Here is a 19,078-nt window from a genome sequence, read left to right as displayed (position 1 = left end):
TGATATTCATCACAGGCTTGATATTCTTCTCTATTATCAGTAATTAATTAAGGTGCAATGGATATGTTTACAAAACGAAAAAATAAAGACTGAGGCGATTTTAAAAGAACCTTCGGTAAGCCATCTTATATTTACATTTTTTTTCATATTATGTCAGCTAGCACTTGGATGAGGAGAGCACAGAGAGCCCATTGGTTTCAGATTCGGAGAATTTTTTAATATTCCAAAAGAAATCAATGCGACAGATTCTGGAGCGACAGGCATGGCTTTTAATATCGATATAATTAAATGATTTCATTTTATTTAAGCTAAGAACTTAACCAACCACTGTGATGAGAGCTAAGGGTCGTCTTTGACAGTTACTTCCCATTTACGTGTGATTTTTTTTATTATTATTTTAAAGGACAAAGGTTTTCTAGTTAATATGTGACGTAATCAAATTCCAACACAAAAAAATTGAAAATAGTTTCATGCGAACCACGCAACAGTTGAGTTTGTACGAACTTTCAGTTCGAAATGGTCCATCGTTGTAGAATACAGCCTTTTGATTTCCTACTCGCATGTTCCTTTTTGATTCCAAATGCCATGTTGATGTCCTTCCACTGCACACCAATATCGCCGATTCCACAGTATTTTACCGTTCTGCCGAGCCGGGGTGAACTTCTTTGTAAGACCTTGTAATTTGCCGTTCCATTCTTAAGTTCTAGTTCTAGTTCTTATTCCTTATTTAAGCTTTTCCTTTGATAGTGAGAATTTTGGAACCTTCCATAGCACTCAGTTTGAAAGAATCCCGATAGCGCTGAAGCCCTTACGACCCCCCAAATGTTACTTTTTTTGCCCGAGGCAATTGATAACCTTTGACCGAAGATTTTACAAATTGTTTCTTCATTATTATTATTGTGGCTATACGTGAAAACAAACATGTTTCATTAAACTTCGTTTTGCTTGTGTCGCTTGATAGTGCAGGGTCACCCAATGGATTCGTTCTTTAAAATACCTGTTCTACGGGAAAATTTTTGCTGGCTGGCCGGAGATTTGATAAAATAATTTGTCCTTGGAAGGAAAGTGTTCCTGGGAAATAGACAATTTAGGGTGTGTGAGGGGATTTTATGTCTAGAATAGCTGTTATGTGCTTTTTCTCAAAAACCTTTGACTTGAAAAAAGTACAGTTTGAGTTCCACAAGCTCTACGTTATTATTGCTTTGAGGTGATCTACGGTCGCTACAGCATCCAAAAAAGTAACAACGATCACTTCTAGCCATAATTTAAGATTATTGTGTTTAAGATAATAAGTTCTTCATTTTATTTTGTCTAGAACAAACAAACTCGACCGCCATTTCAAGCGCTTTCAAAGATGGCGGATATCGTGAATAAGTGTATTGAGATTTACATTAGCGAATTCGTCACTTTTTTTGGACTTTTGTCATTAAAATGTAATGCTTGCCTGACTTTTGTCATAAAGATGACGAAAATGGAGAAAAAAATCAGACAAACTTCGCACAGTAGTCACTTTGACGTCATTTGTGCGCTGTGTGCAAGTGGTTTTCAACCAATAGTGACGGGAATTGCATGTGTAGTGATAAAGAGTTTCCACAACATGCTGTTGGGGTTATAACCATAGGATGAGTGGGTGGTTTATGCTGAAGAAACCACTGTACACGCGGGTAGTGTACGATGAGACTCCATGGCATATGAAAAGCGCTCTTTCTCTATTATTCTCCCCCTCTCAAATAAGCGCCTCCCCCCCTTTCCAGGGGAAGAAAGTTAATAAGCCCCCCTTCCCTCCCCTGATTATTCCAGTCACTAATAAATGATAGGCGGAAAGTATTAATTAATCACGACCGTAAAACTTTGTGTGGACTGATCCGTTTTAGTTTATTTACCAACTGAAAGTTGGGATTTGATTCTGATCCTCGGCTGCACGACCTCCAACTTTTCTACTTTGTATTCTAGTTCTTTATGAAAAAATGAAACCATCGTCTCTTTTAAATTAAATAAGACCCCCTTCTCTATTAAGCCCCCGCCCTCAAATGGGCCTGAAATAACTAAGCCACCCAGAGGGCTTAATCGGAGGATTTACGGCATGTAAACTACCCAAAATCAAGGAAGCTATAAAATCCCGATACAGAAGAAAAAAAAAGAAAAAGAATAAAGCTCTGGATAACTAAAAGAATGGCTGTTACGGAAACCCAAGAACTACTGTATTGTTTAATATTATAGAGACGGTCTAAGTAAAAACAATCACAAAAGAAGAAGCAGAGGTCGGAGTAGGGGCACCTTTGTCCTCAGGCTTTTCCCTCTAGATGGACGAGGATGGTTCGGGGGGGGGGGGAGTTCAGAGGGGCAGTTAATAGAATTCCCTCGGGTTTTGGCGAAAAGGTCCGGCAATTGGGGGTAGGAACAGGGTTTTTGTGCTCAGCGGATCCTACGGATAGTGCTTTCCACTTTCCCAAGCTCTCTCTGCTTTTAGAATCAAAGGTGGCGACTACACACGGAAAAAACAGCGCTTACTCGCTCGACAAAACACGCCTGCAGGGCAGGCTATCACATGATCAGCCGTTAGTCACAAAAAAGACAATTAATTCAAATAATTGAATACATTAAAAAAAACTTTTAAAAGTTATTTAATCATTTTACCAAAGGAATTTGAAAAAGTCGCTGAAAATGACAAAAACCAGTTCCCAATGATTTTACTGACCACATAAGATTGAAATCTTTATATCGTCAACAGGTTAGAGTTTCTGAGGTATAATTGATGCATTTCATTGCGTGCTATGCCAAATCAATCGCCTGCATTGTAGCTCCAGAGAGAGCTTGCTAGCAGGCTACAGAATCAAGTGAGATGAGGATTTAACTTTGAATGCAATGCGCATTCCTGGCCATTGATTTCGAGCGACATAATCTGCGTTAATAAAGGTACATAAATATTTTAACCACATATTACCACGTTTTGTAAAGAAAAAACGAAGAGTTGAATCGACCATTTCGAACTAAGGTCAGCGAGCCTCTATCCAGCTAACTCTCTGAAACACGGAAATGATTGTCTTATATAAAAAGATGTCCGAAATGTAGAGGGACAGAGAGAATGAGTGAAGACTGGCGGCAGAGGCCCTTGGTCTATCAACGTAAGGAGTTTTAGGGGAGGTCTCCGGTTTAAAGAGACGTCATTAAAACTCTTTCACTCCTATTATAGAGCCTTTTCACATGACGTCAAGTTCGTGTTCAAAAACAATGAAATAGCAGCTATGATGGTGTTTCAAACCAGTCCTGTGAGAGTTGAACTCTTCTTACATAAACCCTTCTTTTTTCGAATAAATTTGCATAGATGCTGGTCACGTGAGTGAAAACGCTCCATTGGCTAAAGTCATTCAACTGGAACGTAAGCAAAAAGTTTTAAAGTGTCACTCATAACACTCTCACAAAAAAAGTACCATGTGAAAGTACTAACAAAGAGGTTTCATGTGAGTAGTCACTCTGCAGGATTTCGTCAAAAGTTGGAACCACCACCAAGACCCCAACATTCACTCTGGAAGTAAAAGGCTAAAGAAGAGGCTGACTTTTATCACGGAAAGTCGCATCTGCTGATAATAAGACCTTTTTACTCCCATGGGCAGTAACTATGCAGATTTATTGGAAAAAGAGAAAGTGTTTACATAAGAAAAAAGGATCTGTTACGAACGATATGTTTGATTTAAACATTAACCACAAGAGTTAGTTGATCACGATTGAGCAATCGAACACGTGATTTATTTCATTATTAGTTTTTCGTTCTCAAGTAGCTCAGACAAGTTACACGCGGACAGCAATTGTTTTCGGACAGTGTTTACGGTCACTAATTTCCTTACGGACAGTTCAAACCATTTCGACCGAGCGAGGTCTTACTCTTCAGGTACGATCGTTTTATTCCTTAATCTGTTCGTCTTTAAACTCGTTCTAGCCATTTTATTCAGTAATGAAATCAGAAATCGGCTTTGCTATACGCCCCAAATATGATCGGAATGTAATCTTAGAATCGTTCATTTGTACCTTGATTTTCAGAATTGCTACTTTATTAAAGCTATTAAAGGATTCCTTGTCTCGGTTGCTGTCTGCTGGGGTCTATACCAGGATCTTTATACGTTTCTGGGCAAACTACCCACCTATCCCTCCCCTAAGCCAATATTTTGCCCTAAGTGAGAAGTAAGTGTTTATGTTGGCTTAAGGGAGGGGTAGGTGTACCAACATTGCCGCCGTTTCATTGTTTTGTGACACGAATGATGATGGACGTGACGTCATGTAAAAAAACCCTTTATTTCATTTATATTTACAGGTGGAAACGAGGCCGGAGTTGACTCTCTTTTGTTACAACCGGCTTCCTGTTTATTAGGTAAATCACCTTGTTCTCATGCCGACTAGCATTTTCTTGAGCATCACATATAAAAAATGTCCGTAACAGAAGGAAGAAGGTCGACCTCAGCTTCCCGTTCACTCAAAGGCTAGGACAATTATAGAATGGTTTAATAGCTCTGCTCGAGGAGAATTTGCATTATCTAGGGGACGTTTTTGATTTATTTTTAAACCAAGGCCTTTCAAGTTCAAACTGAAAGCAATCTTTATACACAGCAGGTTTAACTAATTCACAGAAATTATGGGTCATGCCCGGTGTAATATAATTTATTGGTTGTCTTTGTTTTATGGACTATTGTTAGGGTAGGTTCATCGTTAATTTAAGGATGTTTTGTTGTCTTTGTTTTACGTCAGCTATGAGTAATACGAAGATGAGCCGAAAGTATTACATTTGTGTTATGTAATGATCTGACAACTTTGGCACATGTGCAGTAACGGGATACTGTTTCCTTTAGAATGGAAAGTATCTCAAAATAGATATCGACGTGTTTCTTTTGTTAAGTTGTATAGACGCGTGATATGTAATCAGATTCTCTGTCTGTTTTGTTCGTGCTTTAACTAAGGAGAGAATGATTCGTATATGCTTGCTTCCTTATAAAGCTTTTTTAAACGGTTATCCAGCCACAGTCCGAGAGAGAGTCACAGCCGCTCTCGCACGAGAAATCTTCACTGTCCGTAACACTGCACATCTCCCACGAAGAGTCCTCACTGGGTGTCTCGCTCCACTGTCCACTGTCAGACACCTCTGTAAACTGTTCCTCGCCGAGACAATCATCACACCATTCAGTTTCGCGACGAGACAAAACGATATCGTTACCATCGGGATCATGTGTCAGCCACGTATTGTTCCCGTATGGCGTCAAAATTAGGTTGAGCCTCTCTTTAATGTCGAGAATGTAAGGTACATTAAACTTAAGCAGGCTTTGCTTTGGCGGATAAGGCTGCAAACAAGGCGAGTACTTCAAAGAAAGCTTTATATCTAGCCCAGGCTGAGAATAAAGATCAAATGTGCAGAATCCTGGTTTGCATGCACTTGGTTCAGTTCCTGTTAGCACACTGTAAAATTCTTTCATTTCTTTAAAATCTCTCACGAAAATATTAAATCTCAGTTGCTCGTTTCCGTAGTGAACTGAGCAAACGGTCCAGAGAGGGAGGTCTGGGGAAGACTCGTAATAATCTTGCCGAGCAACAGAGCGCAAGGTTGTGCGGCTGGCCAGTTCGATCTTATGGTGGAAAACCCAAGGAGGGCATTCTAAGTAGTCTTTTGCAAATCGAGCGTTGAGTTGATACTTTGTCTCCTCGCGTAAAAACAACACAACGCTCAGCGACTGAGTGGTTAAATGCTCACTGGTGTACGTGTCTTCCGTTATATTTGTCAGGTGATCATGTTCGTGCGACAAAACAACGGCACCTTTGTGCTGTTGGTAGATTTGAATCAGCTGGAATGCGGGGTCGATCCATTGTAGCAAGGGGCTGTAGAGTGATTTCAATTTCTGTTCCTGCTCATAAGGGATCCTTATCTCTAGGGTGCACATATAAGGGTTCTTTTCTCGAAAATCCGTGCAAGGCCCAGCTTGAAACAGTGGTTTGTAAAGAGGTTCCTGCTCAAAATTTTCATCATCATCGTACCAAGGCATGCTGTGTGCTCCTGATAGTGAGCTGAGAAAAAAAAAAAAAGAAAATATCAAACTCTAGATCTGTGGTTACCTTGATCTGAACTATATTTGATTTTGAAATTTTGAGTTCCATATATGAAATAGTAAGTCAGTAATAATTAAGAGTCTGAATATACTATCTATATGAAAGTCTTAATTAAGATCAATATTACCGACCTTCCGACCCCGACCAGGAATGCGAGGTAGAAAATAAACGGGATTTTTTTTTTTAACCACGCCAAGTTGGTATCAAAAAATTTGTTCTTCAATTCACAGAATACAAATCGCCGTAGAATGGACAAAAACACTGCTAGTTCTACGTCATACTGTATTCAAATAGTTTTTATATATAAATGATATAGATATAACGAAAGATTTCTGACTAGCCCAATACACTTCTGCATACTTGACTTACCCATGAAGGGTATGAAAATAATCAAGCGCAGGAATTCTAATAATCCAGCTAACGAGTCGCTGATATAAATGGACTAAAACGAACACAACACCGAGGTAGGTTGCAATAAGAACTTTTAATCACTAAAGTTCATTTGTAATCATACCGAGATAAAAAGTTAAGTAATCAATGAAAAGACATTAAAAATCTTAGTTAAGGTGCTTTTTAGTCCACGACGAGAGCTTAAAGAGGCCAAAAATTGTTATATTCGTTCAGGTATCAGCCAGAGATATTTTAGCGGTAGCCAATAATCCTACAACTGAGCTTAATACAACGAACGGATTTCCGTTTCTTATACTACCTATATTTAATTTCAAATTTAATCTGAGAGCTACAGTCCTTGTCCTCACCTCGTCTAGACTATTTTTTTTTCCGGAGAGTATATTTCTAAAGAAAACTTTGCCTTTATTGTTTTGAATATTTATATTAACTAAAGCGGTTGAACCCTGAGAAAGATCGCTCAAATCAGCTGCTAACTGCGCAAAAAAAGATTACAAATTCTTCTTTTTTTTTTGGTCTTTAGAACACGTGTCTTTTAGCGCGCTTTAAACAACAAGGCCCAATATTTGCAAACTAAATATATTTTCCATGGTTATTTTAAGTAACATTTTGCAATTTCTGACTTTTCAGAAATGAAAAGAAAGCCATTGTTTGCTGTAAAAGCGATTTTATTTTAATACGGTTTTCGTCCATCTGATTTTTACGTCGTCGGTAATATCATAATTCACTGACTAGCCAATGGGATGACGTGATTTTAATAATGATTGTTTTTACCCATGATGTGGTTTGTCAGTTTATGCTTGTGTTACAAAGCCATTAACACCACAGAATCAACATAAAGACACGAAACAGACTTCCTCTTACAAGGCGTCTTTGGCAGGAGTTTGAACACTGTTAGAGAGTTATCTAAAGGTAATAAGAACTGACTGACTTAGATTTTCAGGTGTTTCAAAGAGGACAAAGAACCCCAGAAAATTAATGTGCAAATTAGGCAATGATACATTTAATATGCGAAAAAGTGTCTGGTGAACTTAAAGTACAATGTACCATATAAAACAGGCTTATTAAAAAGAACGCCATAGTTGAGGAAACTTTAAATGAGTGGAAATTGATCGATATCAGCGGTACTTAGTGAAGGCCAAAGAGTCTGAATTGCTGTAAAACAGCCTGGAGTATGGCAGCATGCTTAAGAAAGGCGATATATAAGTAAGCTAATGGTTACCATAGAGTTTTGATTTTGTTTTAACCATACTTTTTCCATCTTGCTGAAGGCGAGATAACAAGGATAAATTAAATGGATAAATTTCAGATTACCCTCTTAAATTAGAAAGTGTTACAAGTGAGGTGTGAAATTTTAGCGTTTTTACTCACCAGCAAGGAACAGATGAACGGAATAGATCTAAATGTCCACTTAGTTATGCTCAACGCAGTTACCGAGAATCTTTTTTTTTTCTTAGTCTATATATCTGATCGCAGTATCTTTAACAACTCCAAAGTAGATGTGACTCTGCTTTCCGCTCCACAGATTCACCCACATAAATCTGCTAAAATGTGCCACGCTCGGTAAACATTTGGACTTAAAGCAACTTTGATAGCCTTCCAAGAACAGGAAGTTCCACAATTTAGCATCCTTAACCACAACTAAACGGAAAACATTAATATCCTCACGCAACTAATCCAACTGCCATCTCCACCCTTTAACAATTTCCTGAGAGACTTCAACAAGGAAATTTAACCTAAATATTGAATAAGGCTTACCGTGGGATGACAATGGAGAGCTTTTAAACTGATAATTTTGTAAGCTTCATTTAAAATTTGACAAGTTTATCTGACGAGCAATTGTCTTAATGAAGAGGGTTTAACCCACTATGCATTACGCAAGTGTTTATACAAGTCACGAAAACTTTATTATTTGGATTATCAATTCCAGACTTTTTCGTCTTCGATGACCCATAAAGGTCGGTTGCTCTGCACACGAAGACGTCAGAACTGTCCAACAACTCATGTGCATTATATTCGTCAGTTCAAGAGGGCGTGTTCGAACCTTGGCAAGCGCAATTTGATTACAAGAACCCAAGGGGGGTCATAAACGTAAATTCCAGAACAAAAAACGTGCATTCAAATGTTCCATGCATATGCAAACTTTTTCAAGTAAAAAATGTCATTTTCTGTTTACACAATCTGCACGTACAAACAAACATCTATGCACGAAAGTATTAATCGCTCAATACTTACATAATAAGCCTATCTTTTTAACGAAAAGTAGGTTAACAAAAGACTTCAAGTATTTAATTCAACCGGTTTATATGGTATTCGTTCCTATTTGAGAGCATAAGCAGCCACTTCGCCGTTGGCCGCGAGAACGTGTTAACGGCCTTGTGTCGCTTCAGATCACTCTTTGTTTTTCTCGAAAAACAAACTGATCCCTGCGCATACCCGAAAACAAAAAAAAAAATTGCCAAAGATTGCTCACAACATTTTGTCACTAAGCTTAACTAACAGGCGCCTAACCAATCGGTTAATGTAGAAAACGGTTGACTCAACAACTGGCACTGCATATATATCTATCGACGAAATTAAAAGTCATGGCCTATAAGGAAACGGAGATTACTAAACTTTAGGTATGTAATAGTAAGTCTATAAGAAAAACCTTTTTATTTTCTTACCGGACTAACTGACGATCTCAAGATGTGATTTCGTCGAGGACGCGTAATCCAAAATAGTATCTTATAAGACAAGAATCGCCGAATTGTGATAAACTGTAGTGATCAGTTCTAGGGTCAAGGAATTCAAAGAAAAATTACTAAAAATAAAAAAATAAGAGCTGGATGATGTTTCAATAATTCACGTACACGTATATCCTGCTTAAGAGATAAGGACGCAAGGAAAGACACGTTTTAAGACGAAATGATGGGATCGATTAATGGCTCGTGGCAGATTAAGGTCAGATAATGAAAAAGGGAGCTTAAAATAGGGGCCTTACAAAACTTCGACTGAGACGGCAACCAGAACGAACAATACGATCTAATAGGTTAAGAGAGAAAACAACAACTTTGTACGTGAGCAAGCTTTTTTTTTCTTTTTATTTCGTTGCCGTTCCTCCACGACTACGACATGAAATGACCGAATTTTAAGTCTGAGGAAGTAAACGGCAAGGCGGAAATATTTACTATGTCTTTCTGAGCTCCGACGCGGCCCTCTCATATTAACGTAGCCCAGACTTAACTTCCCGACTTTCAAATGGCTGAACAACTTGAAATAGTGGTGAGAAAGTTCAAGGACTCGAAGAGACAGTATTTCTGAGGAACGTTTTCAAGGACATCGCCGTTGTCGGATCGTAAGTAACGACATAAAAACAAAGTAACATCCCTGCACGTGCATCACACTTTTTGGTACATCACTGCACTAATATGACGTGAATGTCCTTAAAAGGACAATTGATTGAAGACGTAAACACACAAGTAACGTTTTATTATTTCTAAACTTGGATTCGTGCCATACGCTTCTTAAGGAATTCGTCTGCGTGAAGCTTTTCGCGTACATTTGCCAAATTAAGCGAGCTTGAATAAGAACAAAAAAAAGTTTGAAAGAACGTGTTTTCTTTTAATAAGTGACATTTGTGAAGTGACGCAGTCGAAGGTTCTTTTCAAACTCTGGCACTGAAGCCTGAGGCAAAATCTCTCCCTCCCCTCCCCTGGCCTTGAGCTTTACACCAATAAAGTTCTAGATCCTCTCATGGTACGTTCCCATGGTGATAAAGAGTTTTGAGTTAACCTTATCTCGGTTTGCGACGCCATCTTGAAGGGGAGGCAAGCAGGCGTGAAATAACACTCTAAGAATCCGATGCCGAATAATAATTATTAAAAATGGTGAAAGGTCCTTCGCAAACTTAGCTCAGTACAGCTGTCAGTAGATGCGATACCAGGTCTCTGCTCCACGTTACATGAAGTTAAGGCTTCGCGCGACTCATCAATTTCAAATAATGCTTCTTTTGCAAAACACTTCGATCTACTCTCCAGCAAGTTTCTCTAGGTTGTATACGACGTAAGACAAACTTATTTTAAAAGAGAAAGTGACACAGGTACACCAACCCACGGCTTGGCCAGTACCTACCCGTAACGCATGCCAACAGCATATCAACTAGTGGCAGCCACTTGGACAACAACTGCAATCTTTAGCTCCGACATCCGGAAGTATGCCTACGGGGCTGCTCGACAACTTAAACCACTAACCAAGCAATACCATTCAGAGTTGTTGAAAATGATGAAGACATACACATATATAAAGCCTTGTCCCGGGGGGGGGGAGGGACTCTGCATATGAAAGGGGTGGGGATGCTCGTCGGAAATTTTGAATTAAACTCCTTAAAGAGACCAACTTGGGCGTCGCCCAACCCTTTTTTGACCCTAAAAGAGATCATTTTAAACTTTCATTACATGAATCGAGTAAATAAAACGATTTGAAAATAAGTAATTTTTTAATATTTCTTCGAGTGCAACCCTAAAAGAGACCTCTACGGCTAAATATAATGGTGTTTTGCCTAGAACACTCTAAAGGAGACCAAAATCCGAAATTTACACCCCTAAGCCAGACGACGAGCATCCCCACCCCTTTCATATACGGAGTCCCCACCCCGGGAGCCTTGTACAACCATGTACGACTCTAAAACAGGCTCAGGCATAGTTTGTCATGATGTTGCGCTGTCATAACTTACCGGGCATGGCCGAATATCGACGAATCATTGCGAGTCGGGGGGATTAATGTGTGAGAGTTCGTAACAATCCAAACAAGTGTACTTAGCAAAGATAATTTTCTGTGAACCGATTTCATATTGTAAAGAAACCAATTGCTGCGTTGGTGGGCAATTGAAACACGTAGAAAATAGTTTTTTTGATGCGCTGATTTGAAAATGTCCAGATGTTTCGAGCATCATTCTTGGTCTAAGCGACGACGTTAACGATGCGCTGAAAAAATCTTGTCGTACTTATGTCCAATTTTAATTAAACACTTCTTAGTAAATTACATAATTGTACGAATGTTTCTCTACATGCACACCTGAAATAGTCACGATATAGAACTATTATCATCCATGATAGTTCCCGAGTACGAAAATCTGTTACCGCAAGCTTAACATTCCTCTTCAGTGTACTTATATTCAAAAACATAATTTCATGACCTTTAAGCTCTTAAACCATTAAAAATAAAGAAGTCGAAAGCCCTGGCAAAATTAATGTTTCATGGAAACTCTACAACATATTGTACTCACATTTTTTTTGCCGGTGTCTTTAAAAGCGCCCGGCCTCTCCAGGTATAAAGCTCGAGTATAGAAGAACGAAATCTTTTAGCTGATTCCACCTTTGATAAACAATAGTTTAATAACGAGTTTGGGAAATGTAAAGGTGACAGCCCCTCGATTCTGATCAGAAAGTTATGTAGAAATAAAGCACTTTTAAGTGCATACGCCGCAAAACAAACAAGCAAGGGTATTATTTTTGCTTGTTTAGTAATTAACGCTGTCATGTTTTTGGTTAATGGCACAGACTATTTGAGGCAGATAACTCGCTGGAGAATTTAATTAGTCAAATTTGTTGTTACAAGCGTAGAACTCTTCTAAATTTATTTCAGTAAATCTTTCTATTATTTTCTTCATAATTCAATATTTCAGCTTTTGGTATAAATTACTGACTTCATATTCTTGCACCTTGCATTTCAAACTAATGCATGTTATATTTTGAGGACGCGGCAATTTAAAACTTCTATTTATAGCAGCAATTAAAGAGAAAAAGAACTTTCTTTTTGTTGTTTGACCTTACTGAATATGAATTCTATTGTTCTCATTTGATACAAGTGTATATTAAAGCGTCTGAATTTGATACAAGAGCCTTTAAAGATAGTACTAATGATAAATGTAGTTATTGGACTTTGACAAGTGCGGTTACACCGTTTTATCCTTGGGCTAAGTGCTGTTGCTGAGGGGAAGCCGGCAACTTTTCAAAATGTGTGACCGATTTTTTCAAGGTGAAATAGGCTTGGATAGCCTAAGTATCAGGCGTTTCTGAGGGAAAAGGGGAAAGATGAAAGCGAAAAACGGAGAGAGAAAAAATTCTCCTCTCCCCTAGCCCCTTAGGAAGGACTGATGCTCAGGCTAAGGCTTGGGAAAATTTCCATGGATACATGAAAAAGAAAAAAAGAGGTACCCTTGACAGATTCCAAGGTACGTTCTATTGGTTAGAAAGAACCCAAAGTGTTTAATCTCACCTCAACACTTGCTGGATTCAACGACATCAATATCAACGTTCTGATCTACCTTCAGTCTTATCACCATGTTAGGCTATGACGTCAATTTACCATATACGGAGAGGAGACTATGCAAACTATGTGATCACCGATTCCGGGTCGAATGGGCTGCTCATCAGGTTCAAAGGAAGAATTTGTGCACTGGCACCTGTTTTGGCGTGCTAAAATCCAAAACGATCGCTTTTAAGGTTGCTGCGATACGTTAAGTGCAAAAACCAAAACTCTAGAAATCTATTTTTCATCTGCCACGACGACATTACAGAACAGAATTTTAATACATTCATGGGGTGCCCATCCTAGTCATTTTTTGAAGAAGAGCCGACCAGAATTCAAAAACGCTCAACAAACCTAATTTAAATTGCTAATGAACACTAAGGACTATAAAACATTACTTAAGACATAAATAATACCTAAATTGTGAAACCCTGAGGAAATGAAGACTTTGGTAATTCAGCGCGTATAAGGCAAATTTCTTATTCAATATTTTAACAGATGAATATGCTCAGATATTCTTTTATCATTACTAAAGGCAAAATATTACGCAACCTCTTAATATTCTGCCGCCAGTGTCTCCGTGGGACTATGAAAGGAGAGATGGCCCTCTTATCCAGCCTTTGACAATTTAAAGTGGCTTGCGGTACCGACACCTCCCCAAACCGGTCAGTTCCTGACCTTCGGTTAGTTTTTCAAAAATTTCATTCTCTCTTTCCTCCTATTTTATGATCCGATGGTTGTTTATCATATTTTTGTTTTCCTTTCCTTTTCCTTTGGTTTTTTTCTTTTGGTTATTATTTTTGCTTAATTAAGTCACCTCTAAAGGATTATCGCAAGTGCATTGAACCCAATTTAAAAAGTTAGATTTTTGAAACTGAAAGTAGGGGCGGATCCAGGATTTTTTTTAGGAGGGGGTGCACTCGTCTCTTTCTCTACTTCAACACCAATAAACCACATAGTTTTTTTTTTTTTGCAGAATACCAGTTGTATTAGAAAACCGCAGGTCATCTCGGGGGGGGGGGTGCACCCCCTGCACCCTCCCCCTAGATCCGCCACTGGACAGGATGAGCACCTGCAAGAAAGAGAGTTCATTACTTCGGCGGAGCTTCGCGGCGCTCAGGAATGTGTGCAAAGTTGACTTTTTTTGACAAGACTGAGCACTCGAAGTCTGTAGGGTTTTCGGTTTTATTCGGCTATTTGACGAAGTGAGAGCCGAATTAGTTGAAGATATCTCGAGATCCCTTCGATTTCTACTGCTACCCAGGATAGTTCAAAATTTGAAAAATAGCCATGAAATGATGCACTAGTTTCGGGACAAGATTAGGCGTGAAAGTTCCTGACTTTTAGGCTTGTTTCGGCTATTACACGAAATGAGACCGGACTACTCCGTGATATCTTGAGATCACTTCGAGTTTAGTCTTTAATTTACTCGACGAATAAATAGAGGATATTACGTGGCCACGCAGAGAAACGAAATTTCTCTTCTAGTGTTGAAAAACGTTTTACGAGTGAGACCTCCTTTCGAACTGTTTTATGATGAATTTAAAGTTACAAAAGGCTGCACAAAGACATTTTGTTTTGTTGATTGTTACGTAGTAAAATTGCTTTCGCGCGTTGCGCGACTTTCTCGAACGTTCTCTACGTTTTTGGATTATTCATGAATAATCAATTAGGGCATGTTTACATTTCAGCATGAGTCAGCAGATTTGCATCCGTTACTGAAATCATAAAATATGTCGAAAAGCTACCACTATTCGCCTGTTTAGGATTTTCTAGAGCCTTATGTTAAACGGTATACAAGTTTCAAGCCAGTTCTTTTCATGAACTACGTTTTTTCCCACGAGCTGGACTGCTGTTTACTCAAGTGTGACGAAGGTCGATTTTCAAGTTCTGTGTTTACAAGTTTGTGGCGGATGCTGTGTTTTAAAGCTCTGTAAAGACTACGTTTTTTTGGTATCAATCTTCCTTGTGTTAATCCGACATCCCTGCGTGCTGATAGGCAGTGCATAATTATCCTCAAAACATTCGAACTCGTGACATTGAGTTTTAGCCAATTCCATGCTCTATGTAATTGACTCCCTACCCATACCTTACATATCTTTAATCAGTACATGAGACTGCTATGCTGTTTTTGAAGCCTGATGTAAGAAAAATGGAGAATTCTTTTTTCACTGTTTGTTTTGTTAGACTTGTTATTCACCGCCAGTAACCTCATATTTGACTTAGGTCTAAACGTTTAAACCCAAGTCAAATTTAGAAGGATTTGTATGGAGTCATCAGAGCATAACTGGGCTAATATCTCAGAGACAATTTGCCTCTTGGATGTTGCTCTTTTCAGAATATCCTCACAAATCCCATATTTTCACAAATTAACACCTTACTCTTACCATATTTCATTTCTTACTATTCCTCCGCATTTACAATTAATCAGTTCCACAGCCACGACGCCGAAGTGTACGCTCCATAGCGTCTTCTTTCGTATAAAATTGAACTTAAAATTTTCCATACAGTACTGAATCAGTGATATTTTACAGATACATGCAGGTTAATTAGGTGTAGCACTAACATAAGCAACAACCTTGTGACTGCAATACTCTCATGTGACGTGTTTATGTCGTTTTAAGTGTAGATTACTGTCAAGTTTCCTAACACATCCACCAGTCTTGAAAAGTTTTCATAACGCTCATTTAATAGTTTCACCAAAACACTATGAAGAAAGCACAAAAGCTTAAGCTTAGCATTCATAGCATATCTTAAGTTATTTTTCATAACTGGATATGTAGGGAAATTGATAAGAACGACAAACAACAATTAAATACCTATCATGTAGAATGACGGGCAACGAGCATAAACAAACAGGATAAGTGAGAGCTGGTTATACTGATTTAACTTTATGTCCAGGAGCGTCGTCAAACGAACAAAAAAGATGGATGGAAATTAAACTCTTTCTTTTGACAATAATTTGTCTGAATAAAAATATTTTTAAAGGAACGGGAATAATTTGATGTTTTTCAACTGAGAAACAAGAACAGTGCGCAACAAGTTACTGTCTATGAGGAGTTACCAACATACCACGTGAGCCAAGTTATCAACATACCCCCAAAACTTTGGCCAGTTCACCTAGGCGTTCGTTCTTCCGTTTAATTCAATTCATTTGTAATTTAATGCATTATATCTTAACTGTTCATCGTAAACTGTAAAGAAAAGGTACAATTCACAGGAAGAATAAAATATTTTATGAAGTCGACTTCAAAACTCTCCGAGTTTTTTGCCCCTCTTTTCTTTTGTGAAGAACTGACGGCGAGAAACTCTTTTCTGGAAACAATTTGTGTATATTATTTATCTCTTCAGGCTATTCATAAACGCAAGATATTGTGGTTTGTTATCACAGCAAAAAATATGATAAACATTGCCAACATGTGATTTTGGATCGTGAAAAAACTTTGTAAGACCCACAAGTGATAAATCAGCACTTTAGTTTCGTTTATTATTGAATAAGAAAAAAACCTAGACCGATATCAACTAAGACAATTTCATGGAAAACAAACTGTCGTTCACTGCGAAAATGGTGATGACACAAGGCGATTAAAAAACGATCAATCATTCGCTTGCATCTTCTTTAAAACTTCTTATGTGAAACCTCGTGTAAAAATTCCCTAAAAACACTGAGAACTCTTGTTTGAACCGCTAGATTCATTTAACCTGATTTTACACCCGATTTTATGAAACGGGTCTTAAAATCAAACATTATCAATATCGAAGTTTCTGTATTTACTGGTTTGAGGGAAAATGTAATTTAAAATATATAAAATATAGCAAAAAAAAAGGTTCAGTTTCTTAAGTTACCTTAGTTAGGTGTAGCGAACTTCTTCTCTCTCCAACGATTTTACGCCAAGCAGCTACTAGCAGCGTAGCTTCAAAAGTCAATGTGTGTTGCTCTAGCGAGTCTCTATCTAATGACTTTTTATCAAGTTTTTCCTTGATTGATAAGAGAACCCCTCCAATCGACACTCGTCATTGTACTCCATTTGAAGAGCACTTATGAAAAGTGACAGGAAACCTCGATAAAATAACGCCGCGTCCGGCCAGCGTGCACTGTGTAAACAGGGCTCGATTATGTCATCATTTCCTCTTGCAAGACCAATAAACAAAATATTGCATTTGTTTGATGAAGATTTAAAAATTACAATAAATGGTTTAAAATTGATAATTGAATGCCTTAAGAAAAAATTTTCGAGGCAGAAATTATTTGCATTTCCCACGGTGTAAGTTGAGTGAGAAAATAAGAATGTTAAGGGTTGCGAAACATTTACTGTAAATGACGCAAGCAACACCTGTACACAGAAAAAATGCATTCCTATCCCTTTTCTTGATTATAATGTTCACGAAAAAACACCATCTGTAACAACGACTACCATGAATAAAAATTATATATTAAACGCCCCTAAATACTAACCAAGACCATATGTTTAAAAAAAAGTAGCAAAACATACACTGAAAGTATATAAAGGTACGACGAATTGAGGAAAATATCGCCCTTAAAATCATCAGACACAAAACAATTCCTCTCACAAGACTTAACTGACGTGCTTTTAAGCAATAAGGGTTTTGTTTGAAACTACGGTAGGAATGTGTGATTAAGAAAGATGATGTAATCAGGGTCTCGTCACACCCCCCCCCCCCCCCCCCCCCTGCCCCATCCAATGCAATCATAATGTCAAGTTCCGAGGGTGAGACAAAAAAAAAGTTTCAAACCTTTGACCTTTCCGCATTAAAGCCGGGCGTGGGTATGGACTTCATCTACTGTGAGGAGAGTAAAGTCACAGAAAATTTTGCTGAGAGGAATTGTGCCTATTTCCTTCGATTGCCACCTGAGTGACTTAATTTCAAACCATAATTATAAAATGATTACGTAACCTTGTTTAATCAGTTCACTGGCTTGATCACGTACTTGGGTATCGAAGCGAGAAAAATCTGAAATTGCACGGTGTGAAAAGTTTATAAATGCATATTGATCAGATACAGCCTAAAATGAATAGGTTCAAGTCAGAGAAGCTTTGTTTTGGTAATTTTGATTGGTTGTTTGAATCAATAAGAAAAATACACTATGAAAAAGATATTTTAACTGTGAATTCTTGAGCATTTGAGTTTTACCTTTGACCACCAAAAGCATCCAATAGCAATGAATTTAGACAAACAAGGCAAACCGACAATGCAAAGTATTAAGGGTGCATGAGTTGGTCAAGTAGTCTTGCGCAAGCAGAGGTTTCAAAAGCGATCGTAGTTACCCTACTTGTTCTCTCGTGTTTATACCATATTCTTTGTATAGAAATCAAATTGGCAGTTTTTGCAATCTACTACTTGTTACTGCAATGCAGTGACAAGACGATAACACAGTGTTTACAACGAAACAAGACCTCCGATTTAACTCCTATCCATCATCCTTAACCCCTGACTCCGAGGGCCACTTAACATAATTGACATTCAAGAAAATCCCAAAACCTTTCATTATGGTAGGTGGTGACATACAATTAAAAACAAGTGAAAGTATTGCTGAAGAGGCAAGACCTCATTTAACTCCTACTCATCATCCTTCACCCCTGACTCTTAGGGCCACTTAACATAATTAACATTCAAGAAAATCCCAACATTTCATTTATGGTAATTGCTGACATACAAGTGAAAGTACTGCTGAAGACGCTTCATGTACCCAAAGGTTAATTAAAAGACAGGGCTAGAGCTCCAAAACTTTTATTTATAATTCCCTCAGAGTGTCTAAAGGTTAACAGCCTTAACCCAGCACTCGGACTTGCCTTAGCGACCGCCAGTGTTGACCAGTGAGAAATTTCATGGCCACTTACTCCTGCCGACTCGTTTGCATTTTACTTGAGACGACATCGAACATTCATTTTTTCTTTGGTAGAGCCATTCCGAAAAGAAATTTGTTAGATCAGTCTATAAAAACCGCTAAAACTGAAAGAAACCAATTTATTATAGCTGACTCGCGCACCTTTAGTTCAGGTCAACTGAGGACCATCACTGAATCGAAAAAAATGGAAAAATTTGTTCAGAACAGAAATCATGTTATTGCTAATATTACGTAGACAATAGGCCATTTGCTTAACGTTAAGCATTTTATTTGATCTTCTTCGGAATACCATACGTATTACCACCGACAACATTTTCTCTTCGATCAGAGTGGCCGAGTTAGCCAAAGAGTGTCAATAACCTTCCACAGTTAAGATCAGCAGGAAAGGGCAAGTAGGGCAGGAACTGGGTTCAGTGAGCTACG

At 38.2% G+C, this 19,078-nt stretch overlaps 1 protein-coding gene across 1 annotated transcript; it reads right to left on the bottom strand.

Annotated features, from left to right (window-relative positions):
• Positions 1 to 4,519: 4,519 nt before the first annotated feature.
• Positions 4,520 to 16,654, bottom strand: LOC140929557 (protein FAM124A-like). The gene is made up of 2 exons (XM_073379311.1): positions 16,633 to 16,654; positions 4,520 to 6,045 (listed from the first exon to the last, which is right to left on the bottom strand). Exon 2 carries the CDS (start codon positions 6,021 to 6,023, stop codon positions 4,992 to 4,994), a length of 1,032 nt encoding a protein of 343 aa, XP_073235412.1. The 5' UTR covers positions 6,024 to 6,045; positions 16,633 to 16,654; the 3' UTR covers positions 4,520 to 4,991.
• Positions 16,655 to 19,078: the final 2,424 nt, after the last annotated feature.

Source organism: Porites lutea, chromosome 3 (assembly GCF_958299795.1).
Source record: "Porites lutea chromosome 3, jaPorLute2.1, whole genome shotgun sequence".
Classification (NCBI taxonomy): domain Eukaryota; kingdom Metazoa; phylum Cnidaria; class Anthozoa; order Scleractinia; family Poritidae; genus Porites; species Porites lutea.
This window is presented reverse-complemented; position numbering and strand designations above follow the sequence as displayed.